Source organism: Pyxicephalus adspersus, chromosome 3, assembly GCF_032062135.1.
Source record: "Pyxicephalus adspersus chromosome 3, UCB_Pads_2.0, whole genome shotgun sequence".
NCBI classification, from domain to species: domain Eukaryota; kingdom Metazoa; phylum Chordata; class Amphibia; order Anura; family Pyxicephalidae; genus Pyxicephalus; species Pyxicephalus adspersus.
In genome coordinates, this window is record NC_092860.1 from 26,433,612 (window position 1) to 26,454,320 (window position 20,709).

The 20,709-nt window shown below is 37.2% G+C and overlaps 1 protein-coding gene across 1 annotated transcript in view; it reads left to right on the forward strand.

The window, feature by feature from the left end:
* The window catches only part of LOC140325917 (inactive phospholipase C-like protein 2), an 86,520-nt gene extending 72,560 nt beyond the window's left edge, over positions 1-13,960 (forward strand). The window contains exons 5-6 of the mRNA XM_072404031.1: positions 6,605-6,714; positions 13,359-13,960. Of these exons, the coding sequence (XP_072260132.1) occupies positions 6,605-6,714; positions 13,359-13,547 (299 nt within the window). The 3' untranslated portion in view covers positions 13,548-13,960. The remainder of the gene's footprint in view (positions 1-6,604; positions 6,715-13,358) is intronic.
* The last annotated feature ends 6,749 nt before the right edge of the window (positions 13,961-20,709 follow it).

Here is a 20,709-nt window from a genome sequence, read left to right on the forward strand (position 1 = left end):
CCGCACACGCGCTGACGTCATCACGCACGCGGGGAGGAGCCGTCCGGTTTTTTTTTTCTCCGCCGGACGGCTTCTCGTTTCAGAGATCATCCGGCGCTGGAACGAGAAGGACGTGGGACGATCAGCGGGACCAGGTAAGAAGCCGGCCGGGCGGCGGAACACAAGATGCCGGCCGGCATCTTACCGGTCCCGCTGGCACCCGACGCTGGAGAGGGAGATCGACGGACGACGGTGGACGGAAGACGACGCTGGAATACGAAAACGACGCTGGATGAGCACAGGGGGACCAGGTAAGTATGGATGGGAAAAATCTCGGGGTTAACCATCCTAGCCGTTTTTTTTTGCCCGTACGAAGGTCGGGCTTAACGGCTAGGTGGTTAAAGTGGAACTTTCACCATTAAAAACACACAACTTTTATTGTGAAAAGCAATGGATCCTTTTGCAAACCATCCAGTACAGTAGGTCCCACGCCATCCCAGCTTCTCTCTTCCTTCTGGATGGAATAGCGAATATCTTCTTTCGAGGTCTGCTCACGTCACGTAATCTTGCACAGCGTAGGTACAAGATTGAGTGGCGTGTCTTCTTAAAAATGTAAAAAAAACACGTTCTCTGATTCCACTGCACATGCATCCCTTTTAACACATGCCCAATCGTGCAGAGGGAGCAGCTCAGTGTCTCCTGGGGTATGGGATCATTTTTTACTGCTGAACCGGTAAAGATGGAAAGGGAGGGTCCTCCCCAAAAATTGTAAAAGAAAGAAAATGCATTTTTACATTATACAAAAGGATTAGCCACCCTTTTGTATAATGTTGAAAATGTGATGATAGGTCTACTTTAAACATTGAATGATAAGAGGCCAGTGCTTTATAAGTAAATAGTAAAAATCTGTGGAGATATCCGTAACAGGCAGGTATAATGACATGGAATTTTGGGCTAAGGTAGGGAACATTCAATAGATAACTGTATTAATAAAGTTGTGTTAGGAATGTATGGAGGCTTTTTCTGCAATTACTAGTTGCCTGGCTGTCATAGTTAACTAATGGCCTCATAACTGTGTTCCGCAAACAAGCATGCAGATCATTAGTTCTGTCCTGCTTTACAAAAAGAGATTAGGGGAAATATCTTATATAGGAGGAAAGTATTGTAATTGTGTAGATAATAAATCTTGGTATGTCATAATTGGTAATCATTGTTTGATTGTTTTTAAAACTAGCAAATGTCTAAAAGTAATATCAGAAGAAGACTTCACATTTAAGTTGTACAGTTGATAGCTCAAAACGGTTATATAACTATCATATGAAATGTTCCTACCTAAAGACCACAACAGCCACCAGATAACAGGCTTATCAGTACATGATATGCCAAAAAAATGTTAATATTTGGTTAAATACATTAGTAAAAATACAATTAGTAAAAAAAGATCATAATGCAGTATGTTATCTACCAGGAAGACTAACTTTGCCATTACTCTTATTTCTCCATCCCAGCAAGATTTTACATAGAGCCATAATAGTTGAGTATATATGTCTTCGTCATGTTCCAGTAAGGACATTAAAGAAAGAAATGTGTTCTCATAAAATGAGTTTCTTTTACTGGATTACGATAAGGGTAACTTGATGTCAGTTTTCCTTTTTGTGGGGTTATTACTCTTAAAATGGCTCAAAAATGTCTGCAGCAATTGTAAAAAGTCTTATTACAGTAGCTGCAGCTCTGATATTATTCCCCCCAAAAAATAACCTTGCAGATAATGTTGTCAATTGTTGCTTACATGTCACAGCATTCATTCTCTGATGTAGCAGGAACATGTATTTTTTTATCTCAATCCTAATTATTTTATCTACCTGCAGATGAGGAGACGAGCAGTGGGAAGATTGGTGTCAGTGTTCCCCTGTGAGGCATGTTCCTAACCCACAGAAAAAGTATTTTGTTAGAAGCTTTCTGATATAACATGTCTTCTGGCAAAGGGTTAAGAATCTGTAACCTTCCCCCTTGTCTCTAACTGTTAATCACATACCTCCATCTATTTTTAGTGCCGCTCCATGTAATTCCCATAGCTTTTGTAGCATGAGAGATTTTGCCTGCTTGCCAAGTCTCATTGTTCTGATACAGGCGAAATGCTGGCAAAAAGCAAAGTTATCATCAATCCACTGTGTGTCGTTTAAATAAAAAAAACCCTGGTCTAACCTAGTTAATATTAAACATCTCTGCTTTTGACCACAACATTGGATACATTTTGTGGTTTCCCATTTTCCTCCCTTTGATTCATGAATAGTGATATACAACATTGAACAATAAGATCTCTCTTTATATAAACCAGGAACCTCTCACACACTTCTATATTATATTGTTATATGGTTTGGTATTTGTTTCACTAGAAAAGGACATTATCATCTTATCTCCTTCAGGAAAATCTTCAGCTTCTCATAAGGCGGTACCAATCATAATCACATCTGACAGTCTGAAAATTGTAATCATAAAGAATTTATATCTATTACATTCCTATACATTCAGAGGAAACCTAGGTACTTCACTTATCTAACATAGTTTCTGGTGTGATGAAGCAGAGAAGACTCTGTGAAACGCGTTACCAAGTGAAACTATCCTTTATATGATAATTATGTATTAAGTTAAACTATTCAATTTACCTAAACTGTGTATAAAAAAACATGTATTTACCCACCTATCACACTGATATTTCAACTCTTTTACATGTTAAAATTATTATTATTTTTTCATACCTGTAATAATTACATTTTGAATTTAAACTTTATCCAATTGTGCTATATAAACATAAACTAAAAATCCCAATCTTTGGTGCCACATTTTTTATAGTTCTCCTTAAAGGGCCAGATACCACAATTACTAATTGAATATTTTGTCCTGGTCCTGACCCCAGTATTGCTCTATTGTTTAACTTGGTTAATAAATAGACCTTTATGTGAAGTGTAAATAAACGTATCACAATATTTATTAAGTGTCTTTATAAAAGAACTTCTACTGAAATGTCCCTTCTGTTCACACAAACTCTGCACATACCCGGTGCCTCTACTTCTATGATAGGTCTATGGTAGCTCACAATTAGACTATGCTGGGCATTGTGGAAGTTTCTACATTTAAAAAAAAATCTTTATAAAAGTTTAAAAGATCAAAGCAAGAAGTATTTTATGACGTGAAACTTATCTTTAAAACTTTTTAGATAACATAGACCTTGTAATTTGAATCTTTTCAATTACTTCCCAGACCACATTCGTCCATTCCTTTGTAATGGTGCTCATGGAGTTGTATTCTATGTAAAACATAACTAAATTCTTCTAGTACAGGTCCCTGAATTGTGTTGATGCCTTTGTCTTGGAATATATACCTTATTGTGCACAGTGTACTTTAAATTTCAATAGAAAATCTTTTAGCAAGCTTTGTAATAAAAATGGGACTATATTTTGTTCTTTTTACTTTGTGAAACTTGAATTGTATTTAATGAAGTTAGTGGCAGGTCTGTGTGGGATCTATTATGTATGAATGATCCTTATAATATTTCATAATGGTCAGATGTTAGAAAATAGCAGCAATACTGTCCCACTGTATTACATTTTGTATGTCCCTAAATATATGACGTGTTTCAATAGTTATATCATTTGAACATAATGAATTCTTATGCCAGTATTGTGCACTTTCTGTGTATTCAGCCATCTTTTTATCCAATATATGGATCAGTTTTAGTCATCCGACAAGCCAGTTAATGGTTCTCCTCTAATCTTATGGTTTCTGATGCCAAATGCTGGCTTTTGCATTCTGAAGTGGAGGTGTTCAGATGCATACTGATGAATATGAATCGTAGAATGTGGGCTGTTAGCCTGCTTTGCCTTTAACACAAACTGCAATAATGTCACCAACACTGCACCATTGAAGTGTAGTGGAATCATATAAAACAATACTGCTTTGTAGAAGTGCTAAAGCTGCAAAACTACATCACCTGTTTTTTGACATTAACCATACTTTTCTCATTGTCCATTGTTTAAAATTAATATATAAGAAGTCTAACATGGCTGTTCAGTCTTGGCTGTGTTTTGTGGCTCCTACATGGTAATAATTTAGTCTTCCAGGCTTGGCCATTCTGTCTCACTGATGTACACATCCTCTCTATACCCTTGAGAAATCCTTTTATCAGCCACATTGTAAGGTAGCTTTTTATAAATGTTTCCTTCCTGGATCTTTTTGCCATTTCTCATATTAGGTATTGTTCATACAATGTAGTTTATACTGCAATTAATCTTCTATGGTCATACAATTTCCCTCTTGACAACAAATGCCTGATGTCATTTCACCCTTCAATTCACCGGTGATTTAACATTTTAGGCCCCCACATTTTTTTAAAGATACAACAGACAATAGTATGTTGCTGAATTCCATCATTTTAAAAGGATCCTTTTTTTCTATACATAATTTATGGTCTGGCATTTCTGGTGCTTTTATAAATTAGATATGAACCTTTTTTAATCGTCATAGTAAAATTGCATCTGAGAAAAAGAATGCATAGTTCTTTAAATTGGAATCTTTAAATAAACACGTAAAGGGAATAAAGCAAACATGTTATTTGCCAATGCAGAACATAGTGGCAGGTCCATTGTGATGTGTTCTTCCCCATCAACACAACATCAACTTTGCTATTGCAGACCTATACAAACAGATTGAAATGACTTCTCTTTTGAAGTTACTTTGGTCACCTAACTAGATGCTGGAGTGAGAGTCCAGCCAAAATGGCTTGGGATAGTAATTACAATGAACACCAAATGTCCGTTTCAGCTAGGGCTGTGACCAAAGCAGTTCAAACTATTAGAGAAGGAATATACAAGACAAATGTCATGAAGAGCAGTACCAAGGCACTTTACTAATGCAGGATTGCATAAAGAGCCTTATTTTTTAAAGCAGATAAAAATAGTGCAATTACAAAACAATGCTCACATAGACTTCCTACAAATCATAAAACCTGCGGACAACAAGCACGCAGGAGATCCTGCTAAACCACGTAACTGTCATACATACTACATTCCTCTCTCCTTGGCCAACTGCTGAATGTCGCTACTGAGACATTATAGGGTTTAGTGCTTCTTTTCCAAAGTGTGTGATCATCATCTAAGGCTATATACACACATGCAATAATTGTCATTGGAAAAGATATTTCATGATTCTCTCTAACGACAAACAACTGCACGATGCATGAACGAGTGTTTTACATACAGCACTGTTCTGCTTTATGGAGAGGGGAGGGGGGAGAACGACGGATCAGCACTCCACTGTGCTCTTCAATCTTAGTTTCTCGCTGACTATCGTCCGTGGATCGGCCAGGACGGTCGTATGGACGATGAGCACTGTACACACTCCATAGGGCAATTATCGGACGAAAACCATTGCACGAGTGTACCTAGCCTTACTCCAGCCAGTCCCTGAACATTAAAATGAGAAACCACACACTGATGTGATTATCTTACTATCACTTTGCATTCTTTCATATATAATGCTCTTTGCAGCTGTATTGATTGTGACGATTCTAACTCATCTAGTTGGAAATTTACTGTGCAGGGATCTGAGCTCAGGTCAATTTCAGACACTTGCATACTTGCATTTATAAAAATATGTTTGTGGGTGCATTCATGATTAAAGAATTGTATTATGTGTGCCTTTTTAAATCTGCTGGAAGTTCAGCTTTAACAAGGTACCAACTCCTACACATCCTATCAAGCGGCTAGAAATGAATCTGTAACAATGTAAATGTGTGCCCAATATATATATACCCTTGAGAGTCACTAATACATCAGTTGAATGGAATAAAAGATCTGCATAAAATAAATGACATTATAATAATTATACTACAAAAAGGCTGGAAAACAATTGCATGTTCTATTGCTCTTTAATGCACCATTAGTTAAAATGTTGTAAGATGAGCTGCTGAACAGAATACTTATCAATCATCTATGATCTCCAGAGACTGTCAGGGTTTAAAGATTTGCCCCGGTTTTTAGTGAACATCACTAATAATCCTTCTTTCAATGCATTGCAGATAGTTGTTTATGCTTTGGGTTAAAATTGAACGGTGGGCATCATTTATTTGTTATAACTGCCCCTGTTATAACTGTACCTGCATACATTTGGGTGGGTTGATGTCTAATAATAATATATGTCTAGGGCTGATTTTATAAAAAACCACGCAGCAAACAGCTAAGCAGTCTGGTTGGCTTAACTGCACCTTATTGCATTATTTAGGTAACAATCTTACAAACATTCCAGGAGACGGTATAATCCTTAATGTCCAGTTTGATTAAGAAGCAGGGGGCTAATCAAAAATATGTGTAAATGGCAGGATCAGGGAATGGCTGGTCAAGGGACTGGGGTTAGATAATACTTGAGCCTAAATACCAGTCACAGAATGTTGTAGATCCTATGCATGATTGCTCCTCTGAGGTGCAGAATTGTTTGTCAGGTCTTCACCAGAGAAGGAAGTTTCAGTTCTAGGAAAAAGTCTCTCGTGTACCATAAAATAACTTTACTGAGTTTGTAACAGTCATCATGTATATAAAAACATATTGTCATTTTTATTCTTGTTCTTTAGGGATGGGTTTTCATGAAGATCTTCATCGGATTGGTGCCAAAGAAGGACTTAAGGGTAGAAAGCTTCAGAAAGCCATGGAAAGCTTTGCCTGGAACATTACTGTGCTAAAGGTATGTATGAAGACTTTTGTCTTTCACTGTGTGGATGATTTCTGCCATCTACTGATAAAATAACAAAATGCAACCCGCAAAATGAGATCAGCCTGATAATCAAAGTAAAACTTCAATGCATTTCAATTGCACACATATTTTATTTAATGGTAAACAAGCTCATGAAACTCAATAGAGTTATTGTACTAATTCTAAAATGGTAATCAGAAACTCCATACATGAAATAACTGTTCTTAGCGGGTGTTTAAAAGAAACACTTCTAATCCCTATCGTGACTTATGGCCTTCATTTTCAATGATGAGCACAATCTGCAAATCCATAAAATGCAGATCAAACTGATCATTACTTGTTACCAGTAATATGGTGAACAGGACATTGGCATTATTCAGTATTTGTTTCAGTTGAACACCATTAATAAATGAGGTGAACTGATGAAAGGGAACTGTAGTCCAAAGTTTGCAGCTTTCCATGTATGCATGTTTTTTGTTTGTTCATTTACTGAATCATTTCTTTGTGCCAGAAGAACTCAGCAGTAAATATAGGTTAGAGCAGCGGTTGGCATCCGTTGGTCCACAAGAAAATTTTGGTGGTCCGAGGCTCTGGCCAGGAGAAGGACCTCACTTGGGAATGTGGTCGGGTTCTGGCATTATGATGTGACGTCACTATGGGGGGAGTTTCTTCCCCTTTGAGTGACACACGGCTCCCCGTGCATGCGCGGTCCGGAGTCCGTATATTTAGTGGTCTGTAGGTATGAAAAGGTTGGCGACCACTGGCTTAGAAGACAGAACTATGGCTCTCGCTGTGAAAACAGGCTTCCCAATATTCTTGGAAGTGTTGAATGCCAAAAACCTAGGCTGTAGGGTTTGATGTTTTAAGATGAATTACTTCTTTTCTTCTGTACCCTTTTACTACACCTTTACTGAACAAAGGGAATTATAAAAATATCCAAACAATACAAAGTTAGCAAGATGTTGTGAATAATAATATTAATACAGCAATTAATCCAAAAGGCAAAAAGAAATGTAAGCGAAATAAAATATTCACCCAGCACAACCAACTGGAGGGTACAAACCCCATAAACTTCATAAAGCCAGGTAGTGAATCTGGAAACAATGTAATAATGAGACATTAAGAGACATGGTTCATTAGAAAGTTCTACATGTTGGTGCCTCAGAAGTATTGAAGTATAGAATCTACATTAAAGCCAAGTAATATTCAATTAGAGAGGTCAGCAATGGCAACCTACATATTTTGTAATTTTAGCTGAACTTCAGGCATATATTTTTATTTGCACACCATTAGCCATTCCTACCTATTTGTGATATCCTGGTCTAAGCTCTACCCTAAGCTTTTTAGGGTCCTCTGCATGCAAATATAGTCTGTCCAGCAATGCCTATGTGCTGATACAGTGTGTGAGAGGCAGTGTTGTGATCGAGAATTCCCTGCCCTTGCTGAAGGTCACTATTCTGCAGATATGGTGTTCATTTCAAACATAGTCTGTTAAACTCAGTAGATTCACAGTGCAGTTCAGTGGGTTATATTACTATAAGTTTGTAATTCCTGTGCTACTTGTAGACCCGCATAAGCAGAGATAAGTGAATGATCATATCCTGTCTTCACTGCACTGACACACCTCTTGCCTCTGATGATCACATAGACTTTGAGCTCCTCCTCCTGGCCCCCAAGGAAAGATCCATTACATCCCCTGTCATGGGGCTATTAAAAGGGACCACACATTGCAAGGTCACAACAATGAAAAACATACCAAGGGACACCACACAGAGGGGGATAGTCTGAGGGTGCTTTTAAGCTGAAAAGTTTCATAAATAAATAGTTTACATTTTTGGTTTAGCTCCCCTCCAGAAAAATAATAATAAAACTAAACAATTTTGATAAGTTAAGGGTGGGGTGTGGGGGTCCACAATACAATGCATGGCATCAGCAATCTTACACTGAACAAAAGTGTTGTGTTTCTAGCTTTTTTGTGCACCACTGGTGCATCCTGCCAGCCTAATTGATTCATTGTTAGTGGACAAAAAGCTAAAAATTTTTGAAATGTTGGAATTTTCAAGCATATTTTGCAGATATGTGTGGCCTGCTAAGGCTTTTAAAATTCTCAGATCATTGTATAACGCCAATTCTGGTGAAACCACTGATATGCAAGCTCCGCATAGGTCCTGGCTCTATAATGTTTCAGCAGTAGTTCCCTATTAAGTGCCTCTACCAGTAGTCAGGAGATCTCAGCTGACTGAAGGCATGTGGTGTGTTTGGTATGTCATACAATTGTCTCAGTAATACATGGATCTGTTCCCTCATAAACAATGTTGTTCTAATGTGCAGATCCAGGAAAATGGCTTTATTTAGACACTGCTTATGGAAATCCTGTCTGGGTCATTTAAATGAGTCATTAAGCCGCTTGAACAAACAGTGTGTTTAAAATCTTGCGTGATTAAATATCAAGAGATCTAAATGCCTGCTGGTGTCTCTAGCTGTAGAACAGTTAGCACTACATAAATTATCATAATCAATATTCATTGGTCTGGCATAAGAGATTTCAAGGGGGAATGCTACAGTAATTAACTGATGTATAAGATATTGATTTTTTAAGGTGTAACTATGTCCAAAGATGTCCAAAGTAAAAACTCAGATTCACTCTAAAAATAGAGCCAGACTTATAAATTCAGTACTACCCCAAAGTAACACATGTTCATTTAAATATGGGAAGAATAATATGTTTGCCAGAAAAAAATGGTGTTATTTATACACAAATAATGACATTTTCATTAGTTTGTTTAATTTGTAAAAATGATAATATACTAATGTGTTTTAACCTCCCGACCGTTAATCCCGACCTTGGTACGGGCTTCAAAAAGTTACAATTATCGATAAACCCGAACTTTTTTATTTTCATACAGTGAGAAAAGTTCGGGTTTATCGATCACTTACCTGGTCCCGCTGCGATCGTCCATCGGTCCTATTCCAGCGTCGTCCTCCAGCGTCGGGTATCCTCTCCGGGAAGAAGAAGCCGGCCGGCTTCTTCTCCCTCCGTGCGTGATGACGTCGGCGCATGTGCGGGAAATTCAAACTGAAACTCATTCAAACACATTTTGCACTCATTCAAACTCCTGTATCCAATCCAATACAAAATAATTCAAAATAAATACAAAGTATGTAATTGGTAAATTCAAACTCTCATTTTGTATTGGATTGGATACAGGAGTTTGTATTCAATCCAATACATAATGAGAGTTTGAATTTTGTTCTCATTTTGTATTGGATTGAATACAAAGTCTTGTATCCAATCCAATACAAAATAATAGAAAATATATTTATGTGGTTTTGTATATAGGTATGTGACAGACACTAGGGAGGTGTTTTAGAAAAATATATTACTATACAGTATACCGAATTATCGCATTTTCAGTATTTTTCATTTATTTATGTATTCTTGTTTAAGCTGATTTTTGTGTCTTTTATTTAATTTTATTAAAAGTAATTTTTTTTTTTACATGAGTGTGTGTTTCAAACATTTTTTATATTCATGATATCTACTAGAACCCTTGTTCGGACATATTTCTGTAAGTTACAGGTCTACAATTTAAAAAAAAAATTTCATGAAAAACAGTGTAACGCTTTTGGAACAGAAATCTAGACCTCAGTGTAACGCCCAGGTGGTTAACTGGATCGCTATTTAAAAGATTTCCACTTTGAAAGATCGCCATATTTATAAAAATGAGAATCGTGTTCACCATTTATATAAAGTTGGTGATCTGTCATATAATCTTTTTATTGGAAAAAGTTTACTACTTTCAAAACACTATAGGTCACAATTGGATCCTTAGTATTTGTTTTAAATACCTTTGACTTCTGTCAATGCTCTAAAGAGTGGCAATCGCCACCCAGAAGTATATCAGTGCCCTCTAATCACCACTTGATGGTTGTGGCTAGCAAAAAGAGGAGCATTCTGTAGCAGAGGATGGAAAATTCCTTACTGACCGCCTAAGGCAATCACATATTCTCTGGATCAACACTCTCTAGTGTTATCACTGATAAATAATATTAGCCAGGTATATTTTGTGAATCTAGGAATGCATCCAAAAAAAAAACAACTGAACTAGCTAGAAATAGTTCCTTAGGGAGTTTGTTTTACTTTCTTGCATGTGGAGGTAAAACTTCTTTTCTCCATATACAAACACTGCTCCCTTGTCTTTTACAATAACCCCAAAGTGCATAACTATCATTAACATTATAAAAACAATATATGTATTCACACTTGGTGATCATATTCTTCTTGAAAGCCAGGGAATAAATTCAGTTCATCAAATCTTTTCTCCTAGCTAAGCTCCTCCATGCCATTTATTAGTTTAGCTGCCGATGTATTCTCCCCAGTGTATTCTCTGTATTCTCCCCAGTTCCACAATTTTCCTAAAATCAGACTGCATGTTCCAGATGAGGTCTTTCCAATACTTTATACAGGAGCATGATTATCTTTCTCTCTGAATTGTATACCTCTTTTTAGACACAAACTTTTTTTGTTTGCTTTTGCATGCTTGCTTGCTTTTACAAATTTGAAGCTTGGAATTACATGCTGTTAAATAGTCTTCACACCAGTTGGGCGCACCACTCGTTACTTTTCAGTAGCCATGCGGCTGTTTTTGGGTGGTTACAATGCAGGGGGCCACCACCTGCATACAGTTTCTTCCCAGCCAGCTTAAAAAAAAAAAGTTAAAACACTGCTATTAACTATTAAATATTATATCATATGATCTACCAAAACACCCAGATCCTTTTCCGTTATTGATTTCCAACCTATATCTGCCCCAAATGTATGCATGTTTTTAGCTCAAAAGTGCAAAACGTTATCAATATTAAACTTTGTCTCAAAACTGCCCAGTCAAACAATTCATTCGGTTGTGCTTGAAAGTTGAAGGCATCTTATAGGACCTTATCTACCTTTCCACTGTATAAATTGTAAGGATATTTTTATAGCAATGAATGGGACTTTTTTCACTGGTAGTGAAAAAAGTATTCACTGGTGGTAAATAAATTACTGTCAATTAAAATACAAACACCTGGAGGATTCACTTGCAGTGAATGTCAGATCCATTGGTTTGCAGGTATGTCCTTGTGTCCTCTCCAAAAACAGCAATGGTACAACCTCTATTTCATTTTGTTAAATGTTAGGTAGAAAAGATTGCAAGGTTCACAGTATGAATCAATATTAACTTATTATGGTCTTTAAGCCATTTTTTAATTTAATTAGAAAATTTTCTAACCTTTAGACCTTTTGTTGCACATTAGCTGTCTGTCAAATGCTTTAGCAAAGTACAAATCTTCTATATCCACTGCTACTCCATTGTCTAGGTTTTTCCTTATTTCCTCACAAAAAAGAAATAGATTTGTTTGGAGACTTTGGTCTTTAGTGTATACATGCTGTCTATAGCCTATAAAATTGTTTTCTGGGCAAAACTCTTCAACTGAACCCTCTTCAACGACTATGCCGTCAACCTCAACTTTTTATAACTGCTTTGTATTGTGGTTGACTAGGATTTTGTGGAGTTGAGGAATGGTTCTTAAATAGTCCTACAGCATTAGGCCCATGAGCCTGCTTTCATATACTGAATTGCTATGCATGGTGATATGTATCATGGGGTAATTATGATATATTATATAACTAAAAGTGGACAATGCATTAGTTTTAAGTTGGAAGCTACTATTATCTGTAAAGCGAAAGTAATTTCCATAAATGTCCTTGACTTAGCTGGTCTTTGAATCTCACAATAATGTATTTATAGCTCATGTGTGGACTGGGTTGCCTATTGTGTACCTCACAGACCAGGAAAACGTTGGAGTTTAGGCAAAGCCTCCTTTGGGACAGGCAGTAGACACCTGCACAAATTCGCAAGAAGCCCGATAGATTGGAGGGCAGGGTAATATATTAAAGGCCACAGTCAGCAGATTTTGTAACCAGCCAGATCAGTACTACAGGTACAAACACAAAGACAACCAAAGTCAGAAAAACCAACTACATAAGTGATGTATTTACAACAAGATAACAAGAAATGTCTCTGAGGATGTAGTATGTATTATCCTATACTCCCCTGTTTAAGCCCTGGCTGATATGTATACTACCCCAATTTCTCTAATACATATTTACCAGGACGTAGGTTTTTCTGCTGGTATTTCCAGCTCCTTGATTCCCAACAGACAACATGGCCACCAGCTCATCCTGAAGTTGACCTTGAGCTACATTGCTTATAAAGCCTGAAGAAAATGAAATGACACAGAACTTGCAGCTGATTGCAGAATAATTGATTTTTTGTCCTTCAGAATGGCATCAAGGAAATATAAGTGAAAGCATCCCTGCAAATGTCTATGGGAATCATTTATTTCAGTTTTTACACCAATAATGGATATGTCTAGGCATTAACCAAATGTATGCTATCCATACACTGTGTGTCTTGTGATATAATAATTTATTAAGCTGCTCACATTCATATTTTTTTAAAATAGGAAACCTTGCAACATGTCAGATAGTGGATGTGTGTGTTATCTTTAAAGTTTTCTCTTTGCTTGTGTTTTCATTTATAACGTTGCCGTAATTAGCACAAAGAATTTTCTTATTGTTGTGTTTTATTCCACAGGGCCAAGCTGACCTCCTCAAGCATGCCAAGAATGAAGCCGTGGACCATGTCAGGCAGATTCACCATGCAGGGCAATCCTGCGGGATAAGCCGGGACAGCTCTCACTCCCCCTCTCTGGATGTATTTAGGCCACGAGGGGCCCTGGAGCCCATCCCTGAGACTGACAGTGGGGGCGGCACTGGCTCTTGAAGATGCATTCTGATGCCAGCATAGAAATTAACCCCTTTGCATGGCAGAACCCTCTTCAGAATTATGCCGTGCAATGTGTTCCAGGTTTACTGCACAGCTACATGTTAAATATTAGGAACTCCATTGCCACTATCCTTTAACACTTTGCTGTGGAACATTTCCTATTAAGCCAACCTTTGAACTTCAGAAAACTGAGTAATTCACCGCCAGACTACTATATGAAGGCATAGAGTTTAATTTTTGTGCACTTACAGAACCAGCCTCACTTCCCCTCAGTCTACACCTTCCCAAAAACTGTGAAGATTTGAGCTTGGGAAGGAAGAGTGTATATTGCTACCTCTGATCACCTTCCCCCTGCCCCTCTCTCTGTGTAGTGTATGAAAACACTCGTGGAATAAAGACATTTGTTCTGATCTCATGTTGGTGGTGTAAGTGTTTTGCACTGAACCCCTTAGACTTTGCTTCGTCTAGTATATGGTGACATTTGTGGTGCAATCAGTGTAATTAAAATATAAACACATCCTAAACCAGCAATTTTGATTGACTGCTCCAGGACTCTACCTTTACCTTAGGCATAAAAATCATAAACACAGATGTCTTTGGAGCTTCCTGCTTTGTATGTCTTTAGATAATATATATTGTTTGTTCCATCTTAAGAGAGAGGATAATACCGGTAGCTCTAGGGTTTAGCATACATATGGAGTGTGAATGTGAACACTGGATGAACTAGCATCTCATGATGTCCCACTATTCAGATGCAAAAATAAAGTTAGTATAAGCATAATGACATTCATTATTCCTTTTACTGCTGTCTCCTACTATTACAGTTGAAACTTACTGCTGATACTGCTGATATCTTCATCCAACTCCTACTGGACTAAGTGCAATGAGACATAAAAGATCCAACAGGCCCCTGATGTCTACTCTGTCACTCTATAAAAGCTATGATTCAGATCCCCTTTCCCACTAAATTTCTATTACGTCAATAAAGTTAAAGGAAATAGTCAAAGAGTTTAAAATAAAAATGCAAAACCAAAAAGTATTTTCAAAACGCACACATACACTCCTCAAGGATGCACATTGCAATATTTGGATGAAAATGGATGAATACGCAACAAATACTGGATATCCTCTTACTTTAACAGATGCTTGGCTTCCCGCAATGCTGCTGCAAGGTGCCAGATACCAGGGGTTGCATGAATGCTGAATAGATCTAGTATGCGTTTCCAGCACAAATTGCTGCTGATTACCATTCAACGTCTTTACATTTCTGTTGCCTGGAACTAATCTCAGGGTATAAGTATTTTATATTTTGTCTAGCTTCCGTCATTGAAAGAGAAGACTGTATGTCTATGCACAAAGGTTATTGTTAGCACCAGAAATCCATTTCTCCCTGTACAAGTCATTGGGAATACAGAGTTAAATTGATGTAGCTTAGAAGGTGGTGGAATGCAGGTAAGAAACCCTGATAAAAAAATTCAGAAGCACTCAAACTCTCAAATGCAAACTAAATACCTGAATGTGTATTGCATTTGCCATTTACACAATCCTACATGGATTGCCATTCTCCAAATCAATAACTCTCACTTTCATAAACAACTGAAGAATTGAACAGTCGCTGAAGTTATACATGGAAGATTTTTAGATACTTTTTCCTGTTTTTTTTTTTAATTTGCTCATCATATTTTAGTTTTTTGCTGAATGGTGTATATGATGTTCTATCACAATAATTCATTTCAAGTAAAAAGCAAATCTACTGCTAACAAGAAATCGTGTCTATAGGTAGTTATAAGAAAAAAGTAGACATTTCCTATGTGGGGCTGGCAGTTGATCCAAAAACTCTTGACTGAGTTATGGTAAGCCTTAAAAATCTGATGCAATAAAGTCATGCTCTGTGTACCGTTTGGCATAAGCCAACATTTAATTAAATCCTGCTCATGTATGGGTGTTAGTTCATCCCAGCATATCAATATTGCAAGAGATCTCAAACTTGAAGAACCTTACAAATATGTCAGAGCTGTAGTGTCAAAGATTAGTTACAGTTTAAATATCGGTAACAAAGTTGCAATTTCTAAAAGAAGTGACCGGGTCCACTTTAGGAATATATATTTAAATATATATAATATATATAGGATTCTCAGTGGGATTAAAGTCTGGTTATGGTTGCCAATCCATGTTTGAATATGATGCCTCATGCTTCCTGAACCACTCTTCTACAATTTGAGCCTGATGAACCTTGGGAAGAAATAAATCCATTTAAAAAAATGAATTCAGGTAGTCAGCTGACTACCACATAGCATTGCTCAACCTTGACCTGGCCAAAGGAAAAAACCCAGACTCCTGTCACTCTTACTTTTATATGTTGTTACAAACTATCAATAGTTTCTGTTATATAAACTAAAGTAGAATTCAAGCACTATTCTATACCCTGCATTTTGGGCTCAGTTGTCTGGGAACAAGACATTTAACTTGCTTCTAAAAATGTTCTTCCTTTGTCTAGCTGAACATGAAAAGTTGTGCTTACCCTCTCCCTGACATATATGATGAACACCTGCCAAGCCACATTGTACCTGAAGTCAGTTCTGGGTATAGAGTAGAATTCTGTTGTTTCATTTTCACAAAATCTAATATAATTTTGCATTTTTTCTGTTAAGGAATCTAGATTAAGACAATATTACCTTCTTTGTTCACCTAACATTGAACTAATGGCTAGAACTCCCACATCTAAGAACGGTTCTTTTATTTGCATGCTTTAACTGCTCCATCACCACTGCCAGAACTTCCAAATCAACAATGTCAGCAGCAGCTACCGTAATTTATGCCATGATAGACACCAATGAGACTACTTAATTTACTTTGGACTATTTGGGTACCTTTCCCATCCAGCTTTCTTCCACTTGCCCTACTGAAGGTTAATAAAGGTTAGCTAAGGTTAGAAAAAAATTACTTAGCTTTTAAAAAAAAATAGATTCTCACAATGTGGCATGTATGTTGGGATTTGTCTGAAATGGATACAACTTAAAAAAAAGCCATCATTATCTATCGCCTGTTGTTACTTCTTCACCATTGCTTCTTAGTGTCCCTAGTACTCAGTAAAGTAAATCTGTCCTAACACAATTCATGACAACATAGGGCACTCACCTTAATTCAATTACTATGTTGAATACATTAGGATGTGTTCCCAACGTTTGAAGCCACTTGAATGAGTAGTGACTGACACATTACTGGACTCTCAGTATCAGAAATTTAATGTGGCCATATTTCCATAATGGCACCTATTGGTGAGTGTCGAGGATGGCAGGCCGGGGGAAGGAGTCACCATGAGAAATATTTTCCATCATTTTTACTCTCTGTGGCGCAATGTTGATATAAATAAGCTGGTATTATAGTGCTAATAGAGAAGCCGTGGGGGTTCTAGGAATGCAGTGCTAAAGGTTAGGTAGGGTGCTGGAAAATTAGTGGAATATGAGATCAGTGGTACGGAGCTGAAGAGTGGAAGGTAGCTTTAGAAGAGGTTTGCTTTTTTCTATGTGTAATATTCATCTAAATATATCAATATTTACTCCAGGCAGATTGGATCACCCAGTTTCACTGATGAAAGTGTATCCTCTCCAGCCATGGAGAGCTTTATTAAATCAAGCCCATTGAGTCAACTATAAATGGGTATAAAAAGAAATGAATCAAGATGCAATGGCCCAGTCAAAGTCCTGACTACAACTCAATTGTAGGTAAGGTATTCATGTCCTGTGCCTGCAAAACAAGCCCAAATCATCACAACACCTCCATGCCTAATAGTGGCTATGGGGTGTTTGCACTGATACCTTTGTTTGGTTTGTGCCAAATATGGCCCTGTGCATTATGGCAAAATGAACGATTGGCAACCGATCAACAATTATTATTCTGAACGATCGTAAAGTGCCAGATTCTGTACATGCTGTAACAATACGACTGTTCAAAGATAATGTACACACGCTAGATGCGATCGTTTTAACAAAGCAGGAGGTGACATATAGGTTCTGAGTTTTATTACAAAAAGAACGTGTGTACGAACAATCAGTCTTTTTCAAAGAATGTTCATCCGGCAGACTGCTCACTTACCTCTCCCTGCAATATGCCTTTCCGAGCCCTCCCAAGGAAAAAGAAAGTAGCTTTTGCTATGGTGTATGTGCTATGTGAGGAGCAAGATGAACATAATGTAAAAGGACAACTTGTGAAGAAGCGCAGCGTTTGCTGTAAAGATTGGTTGATGGACTGAGACACCCATGAGAATCTGCTACGGGAACTGCGCTTGACATCCCCAGGTGACTACAAAAATTACTTTCGGATGTGTGCTTCCAGAAATTACTTGCCGCAGTGGGACCTTTTCTGCAGAAACAAGATACCTTCATGAGAAAGTCCATAACAGCTGAACAGAGGTTGATCCCCAGGCTAAGATACTTTGCCACTGGAAGATCTCTGCAGAACATGAAGTTCTCCACTGTGATCTCATATCATCCCCGAGAACTGTGCCGCAATTATCGACAACTTGAAAGATGAGTACATGAAGGTAGGTACCCCATACAATCATTACACAAAAGAATGTACACTTTTACTTTATAGAAAACGTGATAACACATATACTAACATGTATATACTAACATACATTATTACATATACACACAGTGAAGTGCGGTGCAATGAACGTTCATCCACGATCACTGACCGACCGTACACAAAATAGCGAATGATCGTCGCCCAATCAGATCCGCAGAGACGGTCGTTCTTTTCTATTGACTTTCCTTGTTCGCTGGCGTCGTTGTGCACTTTTTTTAATAAAGATTATCGGTCGTCAATTGTTCGCTTGCAACGACGTTCATTGCACGTGTGTACGATATAATATGTCATGTTTTGTTGTTTATCTGAGGTTGTATTTACCTAATTTATAGATCTGCTAGTGCCAAGATGTTTTTTTTTTTTTCATTTTTACTATGTCCTGATTTATTCTGGAATTTCAGCACCTACTGTTTTGTGTCTTCCAGTTTGGCTCTGAAGTTATTAGATGCACCAATTCATCTCTCACACCTTCAGAGATTATTTTCAGATCCCTGTATTTTCACACCTTCCATGTCCACCCAGCTTTCACTGATATAATGGCACTATCACATCTCAGTTTAAAAAGCACATATCATGACAACTGTTTTTGCTGCCTACTGTAGCTTTGTATGAAAACAAGTTTACCTACTACTCAAAATGAATAGCCTTACAGTAGTCAAAACTGACATTGTCAGTACCATTGTTACATTGAGCATTCTAATAAAGACAGTTTTTCAAGCACAACAAACGGTAACCATACAATGGCATTTATTTGCTTACATTTGCTTTGATTTCTGGTGGAAGGGAATGTTTTAGGATATAGTGCTGAAGATAGTGCTGAGATTGATAAGAAAAAGAAAATTCAGGAGTATATGAATTTTTAGTTAGCCAATCCCATATATATCATTACAAAAGGGGGGTTTGGTAATGAGAAGTAAGCAACTCATCTTTGAAATTGGGATTTTTAGTTGGCATATTTTTATATATTCAGGAGTGGTTGGTACATTTAAATATATAAAACCATAAATAATAATTATTCAAAAATCCATCTCCTGATATATCCTCCATGCTCTTGAAAAGAACAACTTTAAAACAACATATGTGCTATCATAACAAGATGAACTATGCCATGGCTGCTCTAAAAGAAGCCTAACAAATGATGGTGCAGAATCTGAAGAAAAAAAGTGTTGTAGAATTAAGTTAGTGGTCTGTTTGTTGACCCTTTAAAATTAATAAAATATCTCTCCTAAGAACAGTTTATTCATTGGATCTAGAGAACAAAATCTCGGCGTCAGACCTAAACAAGGATAGGGATTAGAGGTTCAAAAAATACAGAAAGTTGTAGAAATTGGAAAGCAGTTTCTTGCGATTGAAAGGAAGGATAAAGGAAAAACATTTTAGGAAAGTCACGGCCTGACCTGTAAGGTCAATAAAAGGACCGATTACTTGCACTAGATTAGGAAAATGAAAAGGATTTTGGTTGGTACCCAATAAAAACATGGGCATTCAAAAGTCAGGAAGCATTTATAAAAGAACATCAATACCTATTTGTGTGGCACCTAACAACCATAGGCCTCTTGTAGTTATTAGTTGCAAGCTTATTTTCTTTAAAAAAAGAACAAAAAGTAACATTTCCTCACAGTAAGTATTGTATAGTCTTATGTTCATAATTGTCTACTGAAGCATTCCAACATCACCCAAGACGAGTATGACGGAGGATCTGAATAGGACCGGGTCTGCTGGTATTTGTGCAGGACAATTCAACTGTTGCCCAGGGCAGTAAAAGACTCCACTGTATTGTAATCAAAATTCCAGTAAAAATACTCATTAGTGTAATAGGGTGTCTTATCTTTATGCCCACTAGTGTGGTCAATAATATAACTAAAGAGACTTTTAATAATAAAAACTCACACAAAAATCTTGTGTAATCATTAGGACTTTATGTCCACCACAAATGAGAGTGTGCTAAAACCTACAGCATTCCACCTGCCTTGTTAAATCCTGGTTACATTGAGAAAATGTCTATTAAGAGATCCTTCACAATGAAAGTGCATCTTGTCCTGTAAGACGTTCCTCAAGTAGCCTGGAGATGGTAGGGGGCTAAATTCTAGCCATGTAATTATAGTCATCCCTTCCCATTGTCTACCATCTATTCTTAGGAGCTCTGTAAATGATATCCTATTTTAAACTTTAAAATGCCAGGACCTACAAAGAAAGGAACAAAAAAAATATATCAAACATCACTACCACGAAAGCACTAGGACAGAGAACACCATCTATATAATGAAGTGGCTTGTTCTTCTTCATGCAGAAGAATCGGCAAGTAGGCATACAACCTGCTGCAATTGCTACAGGCTCCCAAATCAGGAGATGGAATTTCTCAGCAACAAGGTAAATAATTTAATTTATTGTTAGATACAGTTAGATTGTGCAGTTTAATCCAATGTTAGATAACATTAGATTGCATCTCTATACTTTCATAATTTAGTAGTATGAGCTCTAAGTAGTAGGCATACCACTAACTGGGAGTCTTACTGTATATTTAGTTTACTGTAGTCCCTTCTCTTTGGGGTATATTTATAAATAAAAT